At 33.1% G+C, this 25,344-nt stretch overlaps 1 protein-coding gene across 2 annotated transcripts in view; it reads right to left on the bottom strand.

Moving 5' to 3' along the window:
- Nucleotides 1-317: 317 nt before the first annotated feature.
- Nucleotides 318-25,344, bottom strand: part of LOC145284974 (cardioacceleratory peptide receptor-like) — a 478,373-nt gene continuing 453,346 nt past the window's right edge. For both annotated transcript variants that reach the window (XM_080134078.1, XM_080134080.1), the window contains one exon: nt 318-4,681. In XM_080134078.1, the coding sequence (XP_079990204.1) occupies nt 3,974-4,681 (708 nt within the window). In that variant the 3' untranslated portion in view covers nt 318-3,973. The remainder of the gene's footprint in view (nt 4,682-25,344) is intronic.

A 25,344-nucleotide genomic window follows, 5' to 3' on the forward strand; every position in this document is an offset into this window, starting at 1 on the left:
CATCACACATGGATACAGGAAAACATTTTTGAACAAAGACAAACAATGAAATTGTTGTAAAATTTTTAAAAGCAAATCTACTTGTATTCATTATATATATATATATATATATATATATATATATATATATATATATATATATATATATATATATATAGTAAGTTATAAAATATTTATGGCGATTAAGCTACACTGAATATTCCGCGTTTCATCCACTCTAGGAGTCCTAGAGTGGATGAAACGCGGAATATTCAGTGTAGCTTAATCGCCATATATATTTTATAACTTACTATATATATATATATATATATATATATATATATATATATATATATATATATATATATATACCTACGTATTGAGTACTTTTGAAGTAAATACTTAAAGTTTACGCATAAATTTATACTTTCGTATATTAATTTTATGTGAGTAAATTAAGTAGTTATATATATATATATATATATATATATATATATATATATACTGATTTTTGAAAATATACATGGCAATTAAGCTACACAGATATTCCGTGTTTAAACTTCGTAAGGATTCGTCAGGCTATTGCGTGGATATAATGTTGCTTCGTGTTTTTACATATTTCCGCGTTACGGAGTTTGATAGACAGTCAATCAAATTCTTTATATTCCAACAACAATCAATCGGAGTCAATGTGTGCGCGTTTATCAAATATTGGTTTACTTTACAACTAATTAACCTGTTTCTTTGTTTTTGTGGCACGATTAAGTTTCTCTATTCTTTGAGTTCGGAAGTAGCTTATTTATTTTTCGAAGTGTATTTCATTTACTTTTTATTTTTATTAGCATCCCTGTTTATGTAGTTACTTATTAGTTAATTATTATAATTATGCTTATTATATTTGTGACTTTTATTATTATTATTATTATTATTATTATTATTATTTATGTTTTTGTGTTGTTTTCGTAGGGTAAAGTGTATTTTCTGTATACATACGTTTGCCATATTATTGTTTTAATAAATTGTTGTGTTCTTCAAAAGTTTATGTTAGCTAATTTCTCATTCAAACATAGTCTACACGAGCCGTCTAAGTGTCTATATGAACTTGCAGTTTGTGCTATTTTCTACTTTACTATCGGCGATCGTCCACTTTCTTTGTATACTTTTAGTGGATCATTAATGCTGTTTTTACTAGGCTGTTTTTGTTTTTATATGTATTGCTGTAGTCGTCATAACTATTTCTAAAATGTAGGGTGGTCGTTACTATGTAATATTTTAGTTATTCAGATTAATGTGGCAAATGTTGTGGCTTGGGAAACGATGCATTTGATTAAGGATTTATTCTGTAACTGGGTTCTTTTGCTCATTGCTAATGTTTATATTTCTTTTAGAATTTGCATCGTTAATATTTTTAATAATCATATTTTTGTCTCCTGTGTTACTCTTATTGTTTTATTGAACAGGTTTTAATTAATTTTGCTGTTTTTTCTTCTCTATTTGTTCCATTTAATAGTTTATTATCATATGTTTTAATTATCATTTTTGAGCTTTCACAGCAACTATATGACAGTTTTATATTGTATTTATTAAAGATTTTTTTGTAAGAGGTTTGTTTGATTGGTTGTTCTTGTTTTACGGCTTATCAACCCTTTTCAGGTAATTTAATGCCGAATCCAGTGATTTTTTTAAGAACAATGTTTTAATAGAGTATATTTGCTTTTCTTTTTAAGTCGGTTTCTACTTAACCCGTAGTTGGGACCCTAACAGGTACTACCACTTCGGGTCAGAGTTGACCTGGGAGCAATGGTAATTAAAGAGTGGCTCCACACACTCCAAAGCCCGCAATCTGGAGCCTCACCATCTGATATAGTTTAAGGTCATATCCAGAACCAAAAGGTTTGTTTTAGTATCAAACATAGTGCAACATAAATATATACAAACACGAAGCAACATCGATCCTATGCAATTGCCTGACGAAATCTCACACGGATGAACCGTTAAGGTTAGTTGTCATATACATGTCAAAATACACTGCCTTGCATCATTTACGCGTCGAACACTCGATATAAACACTAAAATAGCCACATACTGTTTTATATAGATACATAAAATAATATATACATAAAGAAGCCGTTTATACACAATAGATAACGAATATATGTTCAGTATCGATTTTCAATAGCATAAAGACATAATAGGTGTAGTTTTTAGTTCGACAATCGATACAACCAAATATTTACTTTGAACAACAATACTAAATAGCCACTACACACTGTAAAATATATTTTTGATATGTGTAATTGTTTATCATTTTTTTTATCATTTTAACCATATTTGAATAAACTGATAATTAATTGATTCGCTCATACAATCGATGAATGCTGATTTACAAGATTATTATAAATAGCACTGATATTGTATATTTGTTTTCTTTCGATTATTTTATCAATGGGATTATTTATGAATATCAGATATAATAAAGGGCTAACAATCGGCCTCTGTGCCAAGCCCTCATTATATCATGTTGTGTTTACAATAGGACAATCGGGGACAACCTATTGTATAAGACGGATTTGGTTATATTAAGGATTCGTCAAGTAATACAATATGATAAAATTTGCATAAGAATATCTTTATGCTTGACCTCACAACGGCTTTACATATATCTAAGCCTAGTGCTTTAGCCTCTCCAACCTTCTCCAGAGCGTGGTATATACGTTCAGAAATTACAGTTAAGATATCTGCAGTGCAGCAAACCTTTCAGGGTTTCTAACCTTTTTATGATATTAGGAACACGAGAAATTATTTTCAGATCAGATTGTTGCTTCTGTCCCCACAGAGATATTTGGGATGGAATGTTTTGTTTAGTCTTAAGTGAGGTTAGAAGAAAACCGCCGGCCCAATAAGTTATCCTTAACGGTTGACGTTCAAAAAATCTCATGACTGTTGGGTACTGGGAAAATTGTTAATTGCCCATTATTTTTAAAGGAATTATAAATATTCCAGAAATCGCGAGTTTCCAATTTCTGCGATTCAATGAGTTTTCTGATGATTTCAGAATACGTTTTCTTGACAGCGGATACTTCATTGTTACAATTATATCTAGTTTCTACATACTTTCATCTATTTTTATTGGACTTAAATCTGCGAAATGCACGCTACCTTTTAGGCAATGGCAACTGCACAGGGAGAAGTGAAGCATTGGAGGCAGTAACCTCATTTGCACAGTGGTTTACCAAAAGAGCAAAGATACTATTCCACGTACCATCTCCGATGTGATCACCTAGTCAGCGTTCTTGAAGATGGAGAAAAGCTATATGGCATGGTACCAGCTGCGTCTGCATCACTTGAGAAAGCAAACCAATTAATCTATTACACATTAAAGTAAAAAAATACGTATACTTCCGTGATGATATGGTGGGAGAGTGCTGTATCCACGTAGTCAGAGACGCAGTTTATTACGATACAGTATTGAGGGGAGGGAGAACGGTAGAGAAATATTAGTAATTAACGCTGTGTTGCAAGTTTAGTCTAAAGCAGAAGAACGCCTGGTCGTCTGATTCTAGTTTGGATTCTCTAGTTAAAAAGGGTCATGTTAAGAATATGGTTTCCAAGTCCATAAGTGTGTCTGTTTTAGTCATCATGGCAAAGTGGGACGTGACAAGACATATTAAAGTGTTATAGGAAAAGAGAGTGTAGGTTAAATTAACTTGATGCTAACATATCCGGGAAGTTTGCTAGATGAAATGATTCTACATCGTCTAAGATACTTCTAAGTCCACGGATATTTATGAATGCGAGCATCAAGGGAGGAAAGAAACTTGTTTTTTTTTAGTATGCGTCTGGTTTTACAGCGTATACAGAATAAAATATAAATTTATGACACGAATTATAGAATTGATATTTATGTTTTCAATGATTTCCAGTGCAGTAATTTTATTAATTATTTTTCCTGAGACATACCTTGAATATAGTCTACTTATTTAAGGGCATACATTTAATTCACTAGATTGGTCATTTCGACTTTAGCCGAATGACAAGTCTTCGCATCGTAATGTTTGGTATAAGCAGCTTTTGACACCATATCGGTTTTGGAAGTGGCACTCACATAACGTGTACACGTGCCATCCGTGTCGGTAGAAGTAACGCGGCGCCATTTTGGACAATGCAAGGTTTTATAATTTACACTGAAGAGGAGAAAAACATAAGGATTAGCAGCTGAGTTGGCGGGAGCCACGGCCCCCAGGATTGAGTATAGAGTAGGCGAGATCATTCGGTGATCACCGTAGGACATTATCAATTCAGCTGTGAAGTACGGCAGGCCGCATGCGATGTACATGGCGACGATAACGAGAGTCATTTTTAACGTCTTTATCTTCGCCTTTGGCAGAGAACTGGATTTCGTGCTTTGAAGATGAACCTTGCCCGGCTTCATGCTCATGCGGTTTGAAGAGAGGTTTTCCGACGCTTTCTGGGCGATCTTGAGGAAGATGCGAGCATAGCAGATGATGAGCATTATCAGAGGGATGAAGAAGACAATGACAGAGATATATGTTAGGAAAAGCTGACGATGAAATAGCGGCTTGTTTCGGAAGATGTTCTCACACCGTTCGGACCCGTTTCGCTCGACGAGTCTGAAGACAAAGAGCATTGGTACCGAAGAAAGGGCCGCAATGGCCCAACCCATTCCAGCCATTTTCCACACCTGAAATACAAAAAAATAGAAATATGTTAATATGCTTTCACAATAAAATGATCGAATGCATTGAAATTTATTAAAATACATATCTTTGCAGATTATGGAAACCGTTTATATCGACAGTCAACATTTAACATGTATGGATTATTGCTTTCCATTTGAATACAACAATAGCACGCAGCTGATCTCTCTCGATCTCTCTGTAAGATTGTAAATATTCATTTCTAACCTTATAGGCCCCACGCAGTTTATCAAATTTTAAAGTCTGTCACATCGCCCCAATTATGCATTTGTTTGGTTTGATTTAAGTTAACGACCCATGAAACACTGAAGAGGGATTTCAGGGCCAAATAATATTTATGGTTGTATTTGTTTTAGTTAAAGTTCATTTCCTGGTGAAAATTTATATTCTAGGCAAGCTTTATTTCCTGCATAGGGACGTGTATGTTATTTTATTATTCTATTATTTTTTCTTAAGATATTTTAATATACTTGTGTTATATTGTTTACTGAAGTTATTTTATATTTTTTTAGTTGTGATCGCATCGTCCTTATGAGTATTAAATTCGTACTTGTGAGACGCCGGCCTGAGTTATAGCTCGTTGGATAACCACGTCCCTTGTTTGGTATGAGGTAGGTTCATTCACTTATCGGCGGGTTGCTTGATCTCTGTAAGTTAATAGGCATTCTTATGTGTGTGGCGTATTTGCTTAGTTCGTAGAGTGCTCGCCTAGCATGCAAGATGCTCGGGTTTTAAATTCCGAGTTCGGATGTGTCGAACTGATGACCCCAAATGATGGCTAAACTGGAGTCTTAGACTTCCGGTTTGTTGGCTTTTTTGGCTCTTGATGGCTGCGACGTTGTTCGACTGTGGAAATATATATATATATATATATATTTATATATATATATATATATACATATATAAAGCTGAACGTCTGTGTGTGTGTCTGGTCACGAATAGGCTCCTATATGGTTGACTATTATAGAAAACTGATCACATATAATGATAGAAGATGTATCGAAACACAGGAATGGGTATGTTTGATCAAGCATAATGATGATCCATTAAAATTGTGGGGTCTGCGTATGCGCCTGGTCCACAAAGTATGGAAATAAAAAAAATTAAAAATTAAAAAGAAACGTTTAAAATGGGTTTGGATATAGAATTACATAATAATACTTTGATAAGTATGTTTTAACTTAAATAGGGATGGCATGATAAAATTGCGGGGTCTGAGTTCGTGCCTGACCTCCATAGAATGGAAATAGGCACAAACTTTAATATACTTTGATAATTATGTTTCAGTTTGAAGAAATATGGTATAATAAAATTATGGGGTGTTCATTCGCACCTGACCTCCATAGAATGGGAATATGTCACGAAGTTTAACAAGATTTTTTAATATAAATCCACAGAATATTGTGATAAGTGTGATAATAAATGATGGGGTTTATCAATTTTATTTTTACTTTCATCATATTTTGCTTTGGTTTTGATACCTCCAAATTCGAAGCTATCTCTTTACAACCCTTCCTTTTCATAACTTATTATACTTTAATAAATCGGTGTCCATTTTCTGTAGGCTTTTTTGGAACCCAGTCAACGACGGGTACTTTTGCTAGTATATATATATATATATATATATATACACACACAAAAACCAACACAAGCACACACATATGCACACGAACGTATATATATATATATATATATATATATATATATATATATATATATGCGTTCGTGTGCATATGTGTGTGCTTGTGTTGGTTTTTCTGTATCCTCTAAAACGGTTTAAAATACTTCAAAGAAAATTAAATTACATAAAAGTTTGTGTCGATAACTAGTATTACAATGTCACAAGATTTGGAATCTGTATAAAAATTAAAGTATTTGTATGTTTTTGCCCATGAAATATAAATGATATACATTACTTTCCTGGTACATTACAGAATAATTAAAAGCAATGAATAAATGCTTATAGGATAGAGCTATTCAATAAGACCCATGATATATGCATCGAAAGGGGTAGAATACATTTATAGTGTTGAATTAAAATGTTACTACGAAAGTTTCTTTTTCGAGAAAATTTATATTTTAACGGTCAAACTCTGAACTAACTAGTGACAATACTAACATAAATCATACACAATTTACAGTACATTTTCTATATGAAAACATAATAATAAGTGAACATTTCGAAAATGCTTGACATACAAGGTGATTCGAAACTTTAGTTTCTGTTAATAAATTTTTTAATATTATTACTGAAAGGTAAATATTATTAGAAATAAATGTGATAAGAAAGTGCGTAGTATGGTTTAAATATTAGCTCCAGTTCTCCATTTACTGGAAGCCACAGGAACCAATTTTACAAGGACCTCTTTTTTAAAGAAGTATCACGTATCTCTATCTCTACTATCATTTTTTGTGTGTGAGTTCTTTTCTTATAAGTTCCGAAACGGCTGGCCCCATCTTTTGCAAATTTCATGCAAAGGTAATTTATATGTTTCGCAATGGTCCTAGATATTTTTGGTATAGACATTCATCAGATAAATATCGAACATCAAAAAATAATCCGATCCTAAAAAAATATTCTTTCTTCCTTAAATATAATTTTTCCGGGGAATATTTTACGTTACATCGACAAGGGAGGTAATACAATCTAAACAAACCATGTCTTCTTAATAAAAAAAAACAGAATTATTGACGTCTGAAAATATAGTTAAGTGGTATAGTATTCGACTACAGATCGCATGATTCCTCTGTTAAAATCCGGGTGTACTTCACCATTTTATCATCCTTTTTCTCATGGAATTCCCGATAAAATAAAAGAAGAGATAACATTTAAAATCACTGCAAATCATTCCTTCCTTTGCATATTTTTTTACTAAACATTAATCAGAGGAAGTTATCCAGTACATTCATCGTCAAGCCCAAATATTAGCTGACGTTACATTGTAAACAAGCATAGACGGAATTTCATGAAAGGTTTTATTATTTTTATTATTATTATTATTATTAGTAGTAGTAGTAGTAGTAGTAGTGTTGTTGTTGTTGCTATTGTTGTTATCTATATATTAATACAATAGCGTGTGTGTTCTTTTGTGTGTCATGCTTACATCCGGGTCGTTTGATTGTTATGTTCTTCTATTTCTTTTCATAAATAACTTTGCCAATAATTCTTCAAAAGTTTTGGTTTCGCTTAAATCATCTCTTTTTATAAATAATTTTATCAAGAATTCTTCATAAGTTTTGTTTCGGTTTCGATTATAGCTGAATGAACTCAAGTTATATATATATATATATATATATATATATATATATATATATATATATATATATATACATATTTTTTTTCATAAGTTTTTATTTAGATTTTGATTCAAGCTAATGCACCCAATTCATATGGATATTTTTTTTCATTTTTCAAATCGCAACTTAATGTAAAAATATCAAAAAAAAATCAATAGAACATTAACTCTATGAAATCTGCAATAATTAAAATGTCATATTTAAGTGTAATTTACGATCGGCCTTTACCGAGAGTTCATGCTAGCTTAGATAAATACTTTTGCAGTTTTAACAAAAAGGCTACAATAATATCATAGCGCCTTCATTTACACTGAACATCTACAGAATGCCAACATGAATATATTACATATAAATGAGTCCTCTGTGGAATTTCCACAGGTCCCGCTAGTTCTTCTTCTTCTTCTTCTTCTTCTTCTTATTATTATTATTATTATTATTATTATTATTAAAAAAAACTACAAATCCCCGATATTTTAGGCGGCCTTCAAATCTCTGCAATTATAGGTACCACCAACATCCGTAGGAAAACCCTTGATCTTTGAAACTCCTGGTTTGAAGCCGGGATTAAGGGAAATCCTCTGGAAATGGATCTCATACCTTTCCAGAGAGACGTTCATAAACGAAATCAGAATTATTATTATTATTGCGAATTAGTACACCGGAAAAATTATACCTCGTAATATATAATAGTCAACAAAGGTTTGATGTTATAATATTGCATACGCAATCTTCAAAAATCAAAATATCATGTTAAAGCGTATTATAAAACTGGGCAAGGCCGGGCGTCAAGTTATTCGAGGATAAAATATTAAAAGTGAGTCTGATAGAGAGATTGGTTGTAGAGTGATTGTAATTTCTATATAGTATCTATTCAAATCTGTCGAAGCCAAGAGCAACAATTTCCATTTCTATTAAAACATATCTGATAATAAAAGAAATATCCTCAAATCTTTCAACTCTGGAAAAACTTCAAATTCTATCGCCGATATTAATTTCTTGAAAAAATCTTGCCAAATACTTCCTTATTCATTTTTTTGTAAGAATCATATTTCTGTAAAAAATAATTAACAAGTTAAACAAAAGTAAGTTACTTAAACGTCCAGGTGTATTTTTGTTTCTGAATATTTATATGCTTTTTAATTATGTTGTGTGATTACATACGATTCTTTAATGATAATTTAACATTAATTCTCCCCGGTCTTACAGAAATCTAACTCATGAAATATGTTGATTAACCCACAGCATGGGAACCTCACAATTCCTCTTGTTACGCAACTGGTTTAAAAGGTGTTAACAAACATTGGCGTTTATACCAAATTCTTCATAAAACCCACATGCTATATATGTTCATCCCTGTTAATTAATTACTATTATTCGCAACAAACAAAACATCTTGCTAGTGAAGTATAAGGATCTACTGTAATACGTGTAAGTCAATTTTAGGTTAAGCACAAGCACATGTTTCTTCAGTTTACATTTAATCTTCGTTTTGTTCATATGATCGAAAAACAATAACAAGGATGGTCTTCAAGATGGAATAAGTAATTAAAGTACGTAATAGTCCTGCATCTAATGAACTCTGTATTTAATAATTTTTTCTGCTAGTCGGCGTGCATTCATGCGCATAGGTTACAAATAGAATAAGCTCGTCGAAAACATTTCTTTGAATGACTTGTGAAACAAATAGAAATATTTCCGCTATAAATTACGAGCATTTCATAATAGCGAGTTACGTTCCAATCACCATGCTAATTAAGGTTTATCTCTAGTTTGGATGAATATTGTAAATGAAATTCAAATGAAAGCATTTTATATTATTTGATCATGTTTTGCTAGAAGAGGCTCATCTAACACAGACTTAAGTCGATAATTGAAAAAAAAAGAGACTTACAAATAATGAAATATTTCTTCTAGTACACTTTTTTGCCTTTCTGCAATTTAATTAAGACTGAGAATATTCGAGCCACTGAACGTAGTTGAAGGACATAGGCCAGAGGACAAACATGTAATTGATTTTCTTTTTATCTAATTACACACTTTTCTGCTTCTTACCCGCCTTGATGCTATTCATGCACTAATTCATTAACATTTATTTACTATCATTGTTCATTATACGTCTATCTCTTTCTCTCTCTCTATCTCTCTCTATATATATATATATAGAAAGAGAGAAAGAAAGTGAAAGGTAATGATTTATCATGCCCCAAATGCCACTCGAGGATAATGGCTAATGAGATTATCGATCGAGCAATGAACAGCATCATTAGAAGATTGAAAACGGTTAGTGAAAAAGACATGGTTTTATTATTTAAGAGGAGGATTTAATAAATATTTGATAACATTAAACTTTGAAACGTCTATATCGATGTTGGTAGCCTTTTTTTTTGCTTGTGCTGAACATAATTTATTAAATTATTTTGCGTGAAACTTGAGATTAATGTTAGCGTTCGTTCCTCAATATATTTTTAATTAGAATTTTTTCTACAAAAACATCGTGTACTTAAGGAAGAAACTACGTGAAAGTTGTCAAAATCGTTAAATATTAGTGCTTCTATGAACTCCTATAGTATTACTGGACGAATGCTTAGCATAATTAGATCCTCCTTAAATGAGAGAAGAATCTAGGTTGTCCTCGATGGGCGTACGTCCAAAAAATTATATTATATACTTATTATTTCTGATATTCATAAATTAATTATTATTTCGGATATTCATAAATTAATTATTATTTTTGATATTCATAAATTGATTATTATTTTTGATATTCATAAATTGATTATTTTTTCTGATATTCATAAATGACTTAGCTGATAAAATTGTCTAAATTACCAGTGAACATATAGGATCGCAGAAGATAGGAACTTGTGATCTGGAAAATCTAAAATAGTGTAGTGAATGAATAGCAATCAGTAGTTCCTTCAACATCCAACAATCAAACAGCCGTTTGCACAACAACCGAAAAAGGCGAAACTGTGCCCAACGATTCACTTCCAACTTTATCTTAGAGCAAACAGACAACTCCATCCAAAATTTCCCTATGCAGACTGAAGACACGCTTGATGATCTGAAAATCCTTCTGTGTGTAACAGCATGATGCGGGGACGACCCACAAATCGAAAGAGCCTCAGGATTGTCTTCAGAAGATGTGCTACGATTGTGTACACCTTTATTATTGGCACGCTCCTCACCTAACATGAATTCCCTTGACTACTTCGTTAAATTATACGTCGAGAACATTACCAACATGACCTCCTACAACACCAAAGATAGCCTAATTGCCGCCATCCGTCGAGCTCACGCTGGTGCTTGTAGGAAATGCATGCTCCTAGTTCTGGATTCGTGTTCAAGCGGTGATTTTTACGAACGGGCAACGCCGGGCGTCACTCCCCGCTAGTTATTATATAATCGGAATTCTCATTATTTCTGTTTCGTTCGGCTTACGTTGCGGGGTGTAAAGTGTAACTCTTTACCTCAGAGAGCATTCTTTGTTCCAATTTCTAGTTGTTGTCCGGCTTGAAATTCCTCAAGTATACTTTTATAAACGTTACAAAGTAAGCTATACAATTTTATTTACATCGAGTCTTAAAATTATCTTGTATTTCTTTTATATTATGTATTATTGCACTTAAAAAATAAAATGTATCTATTATTTGGCTATAATATATATATATATATATATATATATATAGTTTGCAACTGAATTTTTTCAAGCGTGTAACAAAACATGCATAACATAAATAAATTAAGTAAATGTTAAGATCATATTAAAATTAAATGTTTATATTTTACTTAAAAAAGGTGCACTTTTAAAATCGATAAAGTTTAAATTAAATCTCGGGATTTAAATTTTATAGTTTAAAAAAACATTTCGTTTAACCATTTTCATGCCTTGCAGACTTGTATCTCATTAGAGTTGAAATTTTCATTTCTTTCAATATTCTACTTAGGTAATAATGCACACTTTGTTTATAATGAAATATACATTAAAACCTAATGCAAAACACAAGAAAGTAAAACAGAAAAAGCATATACGACTTAATCGGCTGTTGTCTCTTTTAAACTATCTTCCTTGCTTCCCCACTTAATATATAATTAGTTATGTGCTTTAATTATCATTTCGAAGTTTGCACATCGATTATATGACAGTTTTACGCTATTTCTACTAGAAAAATTTTATGTTAGTGATTTGCTATTAGAGGAAGTGTTTTCCGATGAGATGTAGGAATTTTTTTGATTAGCTTGTTTTGAAGCGTTTGGTTATTGGATGACGTATACTCAATAAGTTTTTCTTCATATTTCGTCCTATAATAACAATTGGTGCTTTGTTTTTCTCTTGTAATTTTGCTCTTGTGATACTCACTAATTTTTAGAGCTTCCTTGTAAATGTTGTCTGAGTTCTCATATATATTTTCAGCGCTTGAATTTTTGCTAAGTTTAGAATCTGTTTTTGATTTATGGGGGAAGAGTTGGACTTTGAGTTTAAGTATAAATGATGTGCATTATCTGTTAAGTATGACTCGTAAGGATGTTTACTTAGTTTAGAGTGACATCTAAGATATTTATCATGTTTTATGACTGGCTACTTCTATAGTAAAACTTAAGTTTTTTATTTCCATATTTATAATTTTCCTACTTTACTTTGTAAGAATATATTATGATAGCAAGTCATTCATCAATTTCTAGAAAGATATCTGTATTATCACGTATATTTGTAAGGGCATCTATGTATTAATATTGTAGTATCTTTAACATACGTCATGTTATAAATAAACCTTTGTCTTTGTTGTCATCCACCGAAAGGTTATGTAATTTTGTCTATCGTCTTTATAAATGAACATTTTAGTAAACACTATCTAAATTGTAACTGTTTGTCCCTATAATCAGTAATGTGTCTACCTTTATGTTAAAAGAATTGTTTATAACACACATCTCTTCACATTCATATCTCTCTTAAGAATTATATGAAATCAACAAGAATTGTCATCATCGTCGTCGCCGGGAACACTGTTATATGGATGCCACATCCTCCGTTATATGTCCCCGAAATACACACATCAGCTATACAACACCTTATGATGACGATATTACCATCTTTTGAAAAACATCAAAGTCGGTAAAAGACCAAGTTCTCACTGATTCTCTCTCTTCTGAGCATGTGGTACATTAGGGAAAGAGGTGGCTGGTTCCTTTTAATGCACCTAAAATCAAGCTTCTATTTTTACATTAGCAACACTATGATCCCCATCTGGCATCAATTGAAATGAATGGTTCTCGTCTGGAAGAGGCTCGATGTTTTGACAAGCTTCTGGTCTTGACCTTTAACCCTGATCTGAAATGAAAGATCAAATCTGATGCCAAGGTCGCTGGAAAAATGGTAATATCTTTCTACCCCTCAAGTAGATATATCACTACTGATGCAATTCTCTACATATATAAAAGTCGGGTACTCCAAGGATGGAGTGCTGCTGCGACATCAGGGCAGGAGCTGCTAGAAAGACCGTATCTTGACTTGAGAGAGTTCAAAATAAATTCGTAGCTTAGTAGGGGATGCCCTTTTCTCTTTCCTGCAACCTCTTTCCCACAGAAGAGCCGTTGGGAGCCTGCCTTATCGTTATGTTCATGGCAAGTGCTCGTCTGAGCTCCAATCTATGCCTCCCTTGTCAAACTTTCACGAAAAACACTCGTCTATCTGAAACCATTATCAATAATTTCTCTCACTCTTAAACCTAAATGTAGATTCCATAAACACTGCTTCTTTCTTAGATCAGCACGCCTGTGGAACTTTCTTTCATTTTCCTGCTTTCCAGATGACTACAATTTTGTCGTCTTCAAGTCCAACGTAAACAAATTCTTGTTGAATCGTCCTCTTAAATAATCCAATTTATCAAATTTTCCCTTCTGAAGATTACTACAATATTATCCCATTAACTACTGGGCACTTATAAACCCTTGTCCTCAGGTCCGCTTTTGGTCCTGTGTAAAAAAATGTTTAAATGTTTGAAAAATGCTAGGAAAGTACATTCAATTGATCATTTTTACGAAAATAATTAGTCAGCCATTTTAAACACAAGATATTTGAACGTAATTCAGGCTGATTTCTTGTAAAAATATATTTAGCATTGCTTCTACCAGACCGGTTTTAATATTTTATTGGAACTTATACAATTTATTTTTTAGAATGTATACGATTTAGACATTTTAGACAATATATGTAATGATGAATAATCAATCGGTGCAAAATAAACAGAGAAGTGGTTGTAAAATTGTATTTATATGTTTCTCATTTCAAATTAGGTGATACAGTGACGTGAAATATTTTTTCTAATTTATCGTCTCATAAATCTGAATTAATTTCTTGACATGTTATTAACTTTGCTTATTCATCCGTGCAGTATATATATTCATATTTTACAATATAATTTAAAATAAATGTCAACGAATAAACATATTTGAATAACTAAATACCAACCACATTCCATCGACGTACAAACGTTCTATAAATAGCATAATCAGTGTTTATTTTAGATAAGCATTTCTGTTAATTCTCCGATTCCACTAATACTTCTTACGTATTGTGTGACACTAAAAACATCTCTGCATGCGATAGAATTTGAATTTCATGAAATAAACTAAACTCTTATTTTTCTACAATTAGTTTTATTGATTGGTGTATTGAGCGACGTTATGTTGCTTTATGATGTTTTTTTTCTTTGTGAGAAGATATATTTTTGTATCTTAACTGAGAATAACTGGAAAATATACACAAAACAATATATATTCTTGGTTTATATATTCTTATCTAAGTCACCAATATATATATATATATACATATATATATACATATACACATATACATATATATACATACATATATGAATATACATACATATATACATACATACATACATACATACATGCATACATATACATATATATACATATAAGCGAGATAAGACACTGATAGAATTCAGATGAAAAAATCCTTATAGATATTACTTGAAGTAATAATGTACCTCTCTAAAATAGAATCGCTAGATAAACCCGATCATTTGTTGATGTATATATATATATATATATATATATATATATATATATATATATATATATATATATATATATATATATATAACTTTAAAAGGTAGATGCACGCTCTCTGTATTTGTATGTTTTATGTATCAGTGTGCGCACCTTCATCTCTTTCTAGACATAATACTTATGTAGTTGTATATTTGCTGTATGCATACGATGGTATGCAAAAGAGGTATGAATTGCATGTTTGCACTTGATTATATCGATGTTCGGCCGTGCATATGAGCGCAGTTGTACATTCGAATACGCGCGGATACATAATCGCCCGGCTGTATTTATAACCCCGAACGACATTGGACTCCTTCCAATAATGGACTACCCAGGTTGTATCAAATTCTCTTTTCGTATAATTTTCTCCATATAATTATCCATTACCACTCAAAAAACTATTGTCAATAATTGTGCTGAAAAGCAAAATAGCACCATTCGCAGCTGAACATTTTGCTAACTGCATTTCATTTCCTCTAATGATATGAGCCATTGTTGAAAATCCATCGATTAAGGAAATGAAAATTACCCCTTCTATATATTCCTTTGTCAAGCAATAAATTCGTAAATCGAATATATGTCTCTATATGTTGTTTTTTAAGAATTTAAAATTTCACCACGAAAGTTATATATATATATATATATATATATATATATATATATATATATATATATATATAAGTAATTATTCTGCAGTCTATAAAAACACTAATTTAGATTTATTTGTTAAGGTATTATTTTGAAAACTAATTGGCATTTAAACATTTGTAAAATACCTTGTGTAAATGCTTTAATATAAGGTTAAATTATGAATATATAGGAAATTATATATATATATATGTATATATATATATTTATATATAGTGAATAAATGCTGAAACTATATAAAAAATGTTGACCATCTCAAAATTTTGAAAATGTAAGGAAAGTACTGGTAATCGATCATTTTTAAGAAAAACAAAAAGTCAGCTATTTTAAAGACAGTTAATAAACACAGTTAATAAATTATAAGATGGTCAACATCGTGAATGTTGGAATATAGGTTTTGTCATTTATTCATTATATTGCTCGAAAATTACATTGAACTTCTTTAATAAGGATTGACATATATTATAAGAAAATATATTTCCACAGGAATATATATACGTATATATATATAATATATATACATATATATTTAATAATTAATATAAGGCATATGTATATGGCATACACACACACATATATATATGCATGTATATATATATATATATATATATATATATATATATAAGGAAATAAACACTTTGTAAATTAACATTGAAATCATTTATTTTTCAAACAAAGGATACAAAAGGCTAAAGGTCTAAATATGGTGATGTATAACATAACATTTTTTAAATGCTTTTTAATTTCAAGCTTTTTTTTAGTTTTAAACGGGAAATATTTAGAAAATTTAGAAAATTTATTTACTGAACGTGGAAGAATCACAGCCAAATACAATTCTTCTCGCGATAATAATCGACAAAGTTACAACGTTACAATAAATATCCGTATTAGTATTTATTTAAACTATTTTAAGTTTCCAATTCTTCCAAATATTTAAATTCTCTTATTTGTAAACTTTAAATGATTATATATATATATATATATATATATATATATATATATATATATATATATGTGTGTGTGTGCATGTGTACACGAGTATAAATAAGCTCGTATATTTATGTGTGTGAGTAGACAATGTTTTCATTTATATAAATAGATGAGTCCCAATGCGTACATATATTTTTAAAAAATCGTGTTAATATATAAGATAAAAAAGCGAAACCTGAATTCCAAATCTTTAAAATAATATGGAAAGACCTCGATCATAAACCAATAAAACACACTACGTTTTTATGCTTATAATGCTTTTAAGTTCATAATATTTTCGTTCAGATGGACGGCATAAACATCTTGACACACTGGTTCCACTGATATCACCTAAGTTAAGAGTCATTGTGCATGTGAAAATAGGGAAAATTAGATCCATAATCTTAGTAATCCTGGACTCAACTCTTAAACTGAAATCAATTTTTTTTTCAACTCAGCAGAGCAATATTTTAGGTTTCGCAGAAGATGGTTCATAATTGAATGCCTATCGTGCATCATCTTGGATGATCAGATAGAACTCATCGCACTGAGGGAAGAACATTCAAATGTTTTTTTTTTTTTTATGGGAATGCACGATTTCTTCCCTAGTCAAACATAATATGTTCGTTAGTAATTTAAAGCTATATGCTCCGAACTGCATCTGGATGGAGTTTATCGAGAGGATTGATTCAAGTAGAAAATTGAAGTATATCGAAAATCGATATGTACGTATCTCATGTGACAATGTAAAGTATTTGACTGCCGTGATGCATAAAAAGAGATTAAGAACGCAGTCCTGCTTCTGCTGCATATTATCAAACTGATATAACGTTACGATTTTGTGTGGATGTGATTTGTCAAAATTATTAGCTTGGATTTTGCTGTACTTAAAATAACTACGGCAACACTGATGATTAAACATATTAACATCTTTATTGTCAGTGAACAAGTGCGTGTCAGTGAAAGTAGAAAACGCAAGCATATGATTTTGACCGACTGACTTTCTTTGACTTGATCGCTAATTGAATGGAAACACAAATATTCAATCACTATTATTGAACAGTAATCGTCACACACTCATCCGACTGCAAACACACGTTTTACTTTTGTGTTTAAAATAAAGCGTTTATTTAGCGATAAGTTATTGCTTACATTTTTATAAAAGTAAAAGTTGCACGTAGTTTCCACCTATTCACCAATTATTTTATTTTATCCCCCCTGACCTTCGTTTGCTTCGACCCTGTCCTGCCACAAGGTAATGGGGGTTGGGGCGATAGTGTGAGACTGTCCTTGTGTAAATCCGTTTTACTTTAAAAGAAAATCTAAGTTCGAGTCATCAATTATCCCTAGAATGGTCAAATAATGAGCATTATTATTATTATTATTATTATTATTATTATTATTATTATTATTATTATTATTATTATTATTATTATTGTTATTATTATTATTATTATTATTATTATTATTATCATTATTATTATTATTATTATTATTATTGGCTCACATGGAGCTTTCACACAAGTCAACAAACGATCTGATTGGAAACCTGTGGTGTTCTCTGGAGGCTGAGTGGCAACAAGTCTCCCCAAACGTCAGTTCTCTCCACCTCCTTCGTTAGCATTTGCAAATGAATTTGCATCATCGCAATAGCCTCTTAACATTGATTTCTCGCCGGCAGTGGCCATTGGTTTATACTGGAATTTGAGTGGCACTAAGCCTCACCAATGTCCCAGTTCTCTTTGCGCTTGTCCAGCCGAGGTTTGGCTAGCGCTCTCTCCTCGGTCTTTCAGTCCATCTTGACCCTTCTCAGCTCTTTAGTGTCACTTTTTTATTGGGAGGAGCGGTGATGAAACTATGGGGGATGCATGATGGGGTGTGGAACTTGTAGATAGGCAGCTTCGGTGTTCTTCATTCTCTGTAACGCTTCTTCATTATATTGTCTTCTTGTATTATTCTCCGCATTCAAGGGTGTTTCCTTAATATTTCAGTCGTTTTCATTATTGTTGGTCGTTGTACTTTTGCAGTTATTCCTTTGATTCTAATTTCTGACATTCTTTTTTCAAGTTTTTCGGAATTGTTCCTAGTGCTCCTACTATTATCGGTACTATTTTGATTTTCTTCATCCTCCAAATCCCTCTTTGTGTATTTGCTTCGTTTCTCCTTTTCTTTCATACTTAAACTGTGATCAGCTGGAACAGCAAAGTCTACGATTTGACAGGATTTTACTTTCTTGTTAATTATTACGACATCTGGTCTTCTTGCATGGATCGGTTTTCCGTCTGTATGTCCATGCCCCATAGGGTTTTGGGGATCTTGTTTTCGAGTGTTGTTGCGGGTTTACGCTTGTACCATTTGTCTGTACGCTCAAAATGCAGTCGTTTGGACAATTCCCAGTGCACCGCCCTCCCCACTTGGTCATGCCTGTTTTTGTATTCCGTTTGGACCAGTTTGCTGCATTCACTTACTCTATGGTTTATCGTTTCGTCTCTTGGTCCAAAGAGTCTGCATTTGCTGTTTTCTTGTGTTTTATCTATTCTTGCTTTGATATGGTTGGTTCTTATCGAGCTATCTTGTGCTGCAGTTATTAGAGATTCAGTTTCTGGGTTTATATGTCCTTTTCGCGTCCATGTCCAGGTGTTTTCGTTATTCTCATCTTTTGTCATTCTTATTAATCTTCCATGGAGTTGTTTCTCTTCCCACTTCTCTTTTCTCGTTTTATCATTTGTCTCTCTCTTTTCTGCTTTTTGTTTTTTTTTTCATTGTCTCTCGCTGCCATAATTATCCTTTCAGTGATTTGCATTATGTATTTTTCTAGCTCCTTTTTTCGTGTCCTTCACACAGTCTTCTATACAGATCAGTCCTCTCCCGCCGTCTTTTCTTTCACGTAGAGTCTGTCAATATCGTCTTTTGGGTGTAGTGCATTATGAATAGTCATGAATTTCCTGGTTTTGTGGTCGAGTTGTCTCGGTTTTTCTTTTGTCCACCCTATAAACGGTCCAGAGTATCTTACTAGTGATACTGCCCATGTGTTTATACCTTTTATTAGGTTTCTGCTATATAATTTCGTTTCCAGGAGTTTTTTGTTCTCCTGAGGTATTCCTTTCCAATTTTCTCTTTCATTTCTGTTGCTCTGATAGTGTCCGCTTCCAGAATTCCCAAATATTTATAGTCGTCTTGTTCCCCTAGTGCCCTCATTTCTGTTTGGTTGGGTAGTTCCATGCCTTCTGTCGTTTCCAGTTTTCCCTTTCTTATAACTAGTTGTGCGCACTTTTCCATTCAAAATTCCTTTTCGATATCTTGGCTGAATATCATGAAAGTGTTAATTAGTATCTCTAGCTCCTTTTCGGGCATTGCAAAAAGTTTCAGATCGTCCATTTACATCAGATGGTTCATTTTTTCCTCTGTATTCGAGAACTTGTATCCGGCTTGGAACTTACTCAGAATATTGTTCAAGTGCATCATTGCTATGATGAACAGTAGTGGTGATAGTGAGTCTCTTGGAAGATGCCTCTTGTATGTTAATTTCTGTTATGTGTTGCCCATCAGCTGTCCATCATCTGTCAATTCCAGTCCCCATATTTCCATTGCATTTTCTATTACATTGGTGCTCCCGCTTGGTATTTTATACATTTTTAGGCATTCTATTATCCATGCTTGTGGGATCCTGTCGTACGCTTTTTTGTAGTCGATCCATGCCATGGCTAAATTCTTTCGCCTCCATTTTAAATACTTTAGGATCTTTTGATCCATATATAGCAGTTCATGTGTTCCTCTTTTTCCTTTTTGGCATCCTTTCTGCTCCTCGGGGATGAGTCCAGAGTTATTCAGGGATGGTAGATTTGTTCCCTCAGTTGTGCTATCAGCATCTTCCACATAGTTGATTGGCCTATAGTTGCTAGGGACGGTACCTTTAAACGTGTCCTTCTGTAGCGGTGTAGTTCTACCTTTTGTCATTCAGTCTGGTACGCTTGCTTCTTGTATACATATTCTCAGGTTTTAGGCTAGTCTTTCGTGTAAGGTTTTGAATTTTTTGAACCAGAATCCCGTCGTGCCCTGGTGCTCTCCAGTTTGCCATTTTTCCTATGGGTTTATTTAGGGGTTCCTTGCTGATTTAATTTGCTGTTCCTTCTATTTTTTTGTAACTATTCTTTAAGGTCTTTCAGCCATTCGACATTTCTATTGTGATCTTGTCGCTCTTCCCATATATTACTCCAGTAGAGTTTTTTTCTGTTGGATTTGGTTGTTCCGTTTTTGTTTTTCCTCCGTTCACATTTTGGTAGAATTGGCTTTCATTAGTTTCAAATGTTTTGTTTTGTTTGCATTGTTCAGATTTATATCTATATCGTCTCAATCTCGCTTCTTTTGCTTTTATTTTTTGGTCCAGTTCTTCATGTTTCTTGTTTAGCCTCTCCCTGTCAGTTTCCAATATTCCGTTTTCTCCACATTGCTTTCTTCCTGTTGATCATTTTGGCTTCTTTTTTATGTTTGTGTATTTGAGTTTCTAGTCTTATTTCCTCATCCAGGTTTTGTCGGTCCGCTTGTCCCTGGGTGTTTTTCCTGATTTGAGATTCATACTTACCATTTTGGCGCCTGCGTAAATGAGGTTGTTTAAGTCTGTGATTGTATTTGTTGGGATGTGTAGAGGAGCTTGTTAACCTTCTCTGTTTCCGTTTTTAATTTCTTCTACTCTTGGTTCCTTAACGATGGAGCTTTGTTTTTTCCTCGTTCATCAGCTGTTATTTATTTTATTTGCTTCATTCTCTGTTAGTTCTGTTTCGTTGTTCTCGGTTTCCACGTTTGTAGACTTCGTTCTTTGTTGGTCCTCGGGCTTTGGTGTTTTTACTTGTGAGGCTTCAACTTGTGGGGTTTCTCTAGTGCGGTTCCGTTGGGGAATGCTTCTTGTTCAGTTTCATTATTTATTTTTCGCTGAATTTATGTTAGTTCTTGTTTACAGAGCCATCAGTATCAGTCTTGCTTGGTCCGCGATTCTTTGTTCTGTCGTATGGTAGTCACTGGATAGGTCTCATAGTTCTTTCATTCGTTTCCGATAACCTCCATATCTATATTTAGGATGATTTCTATAATAGCATTCTATTACGAGTCTATTCTCTTTTGTTGTCCATTTCTTTCTTCATTTTCTTTTTATTTTGATGGTTATCATGGCTGTGCTGTGTTTGTTCGGTATCATTATGTTCCCTGAAATTTGAGGTTATACTTACCTGTTCAGCGTCCATGTAATTTGCCGATGATGACACCAGATCTTTCTTCTGGGTCCCATTGTTTGGATAATTAGTAATTGAAATGTTTCATATTTTGGTGTTTGTGGCAGCACCGAGCCCAGAATAGTTTTTACCTGTGGTTCTGACGCAGGGATAGTGTAAAGCTCCCATGTATACAAGAGGTATCGTGCACTATCACACATACATATGGGGCATGAACAAAAAATAAATAAAATAAAAAATTAAAAAATAAATAAATAAGAAAAATAAATAAATAAAAAATAGTTGAAAAATAAATAAAATAAAATGAAAAAATTGAAATTCCAATTAAGTATTTTACTTGGTATAAAATCGAAAGTAATGCTCTGAAAAAGGGTGTTTTAAGATAGGTCTGCTTTACACCATACTGTTTAGCCGCTGGAAATGTTGGATGGGAAAAGAGGAAGGCAATTTTCCCCGTCGCTGTGGAAATATTTAATTCCCTCGTTCAGAGACGGGGCACATTTCTATGTCTATATCGGTAAAAGGACTGGTTTCTGTTATGAATTCGAACACACATTTAACTAGATAATTCGCCAGTCGCCCGTCTGGTTATTTTTGCATTCATTATAGAGGATTTTCATTAAATTTGCATTGACAAACAGAATTATGCGTTTATATCGAAACAAATACTGTTTTCTGAAATAAATTCGAAGTAACATTTAACTTTTTTCTTTTTTTTAAAAGACGTAAACTCACATTTCGTTGGTTTCCTTAAAAGAGTTTTCTGTCACAAGCGTGCAAAACTTCCCTATTTGGTCTGCTGTCTTGAGTTAAAAGTCCAGATCGTTGGTCAGTAGAGGGTTAGGGTAAGGAGGGGGTAGGGGGTGACAGTCTTTTCTAGTACACACATGCCCACATACGCAAACATTTTGCCTGACTTTGTCAAAAAAGAATAAAAATGAATTCATCTTTTTTTGCTTAAGTAATAAATCTCGCCAGTCGACCGTCTGGTTATTTTTGCATTCATTTTTAGAGGATTTTCACTATTAATATTTTTACTATTATTATTATTATTATTATTATTATTATTATTATTATTATTATTATTATTATTAATGAGCAATGGTGTTTTTTCCTGACGGACAGAAGGGGTGTCGGAAATGCTCGAGATGTACCAAAGAGCAACTACTAATTGATAAAGCATTAATGCAGAATGAGAAGAGGCATCTGAGCGTAGCATGGATCGATTACAGAAAGCCTTATGACATGGTTCCTCATTCATGGATACGTGAAACACTATTGATGATGAAGGTTGCTGAGAATGTGGCAGGGCTTTTTGAGACAAATGTGGGCTCAATGGAAAACGGTGCTGAAAGTAAACAGAGAGAGGAGTTGTGGCAGGTTGGCATTAAACGTGGAATATTCAAAGGAGATTCGTTATCGCCACTTCTTTTTGTAATGATAATGATGCCACTGAGCATCCTCTTGAAGAGAGAAAAACTGGGGTATAACTTTTGATCTGGTGATAGACGCCTCAAACATCTACTGTTTATGGATGATTTGAAGATGTTCTGTAGAAATGAAAAATAAAATGAAGAGACTAGTAGAACTTGTGGTGACATACTCAGAAGACGTCGAGATGGAGTTTCGGATTAGTAAATACGCGGTGCTGGTAATGAAATAAGGAGTAAAGGTTCATTTTAATGGAATAGTGTTTGCCAAATGGAGAAATAATGAAAGAAATGGAAGATACAGGGTATAAGTAATTGGGAGTGTTGGAGGTTGTGGGCACCATGAACAGAGAAATGAAGGAGAATGAAGGAAACCTTATTAAAGCAGTGAATGAATGGGCTGTCAGTGTTTTGAGATGCAGTATATAGATATTTTAGAATGGTCTGACAAGGATATGCATGCCATGGATATCAAAACAAGAAGAGTTTTAGCAAGGTTTAGTATATTTCACATTCGAAGTAGCGTAGGAAGGCTATAGCAAAAGAGGAAAGACGGTGGGAGAGAATTGAAAAGTGCAAAATATTGTTTTAGAACCGAGGAGATGTTGTTGAAGGGGCATGTGAGAAGTGAAGAGTGGATGCTGAAGGTTGTGGCCAATGAAGTGGAGGTATGTGAGGCCAAGGGTGATTATGGTAAACGTATCGACAGAGAAAAGACAGAGCAACTGGGTAGGAAGAAAATGCATGGAACGTTCTTCCAGCATATAGCAGAAGTGGCTGATTAAAGATCATGGTAATGGCTAAGAGCTGGGTATATGGCTAAAAGTACTGAAGCTTTTGTTTGTGCAACACAAGAGCAACACATAGGAACACGATTGTTAAAACAAGTGGTTCTAGGAGAGGAAGTTGTTGCAGAATGCCGGATTGGTGGTAAGACCCCAAAGTCAATTGCGCACCTTGCAGCAGGGTGTAGAGCACTATTCCAGAGGGAGTACCGCAAAATACACGATCGATTGGGACTCCGGATATATTGGGAGGTGTGTAAGAGGGTTGGGGTGAAGTGTGCTGGAAAATGGTTTGAGGAGGTGACTGATGAAGTGAGAACAAGTGAGGATGGCACAGTAGACGTATGGTGGGACAGAAGTGTCATAACGACCAAGCAATTGGAACATAATCGTCCGGATTTGGTCGTCATTGACAAAGTCTAAAAAAAAACTGGCAGATTGTAGACTTTTCAGTATCCTGGGACAGGAATGTGAGAGAAAAGGAGAATGAGAAGTGGAGCAATTGTGCTCCAACGCTTTGGAGATAAGGCGTATACACGGGATAAAAATACAGATCTTTGAAGCTCCTGGTCTGGCACCGGGATTGAGGGAAATCCTCTGGAAATGAATCCCATCTCTTTCCGGAGAGACGTTGATAAACGAAATCAGAATTATTAATATTACAAGTGAGTCATCATAAGCCGAGCTTTTAGTGAGTACTTCAATTCATATAATATTAAGTATGTGTATATGATTATATCCTTGTATGTGCACGATTTACTAAGTTATAATTAATAGATTATTATGAGTTTTTAACATAGTCTCCAAGTGTAAGGAGCACGGTTAAGTATTAATATATCTTGATTTTAATGTTTGTTGAAGGGACATAAACTGTCGCAAAACTCTGCTGTTCTGGGAATAGTTTTTACTCGACTGTAGAGAAACGCGTGACTTACCTAACTAGCACGTGTGCACAATTCAACGTATCGGTCGAAGAACGAAATGAATGAAGAAAAAAGAAACAAAAATGGCTGCCTTATCTCTTTATATGCCTGCAATGTTACAACCTGATATGCAGATGAGATGCTCCTGGTTGGAGATAAAAGAGGGTTGATTTTTCAGAGAGGGAGTTCATTTTGAAGTTGGATTTTGAAGAAGTAAGTTCGATCAGCAGAAGTGATTTTGGAGTTGAGAGAAGGTGCGTTACATATACAGAAGTTTGGAAGGTACAAGTTTG

The sequence above is a fragment of the Euprymna scolopes genome, chromosome 9, assembly GCF_053919585.1.
Source record: "Euprymna scolopes isolate OS-2025 chromosome 9, ASM5391958v1, whole genome shotgun sequence".
NCBI classification, from domain to species: Eukaryota; Metazoa; Mollusca; class Cephalopoda; order Sepiida; family Sepiolidae; genus Euprymna; species Euprymna scolopes.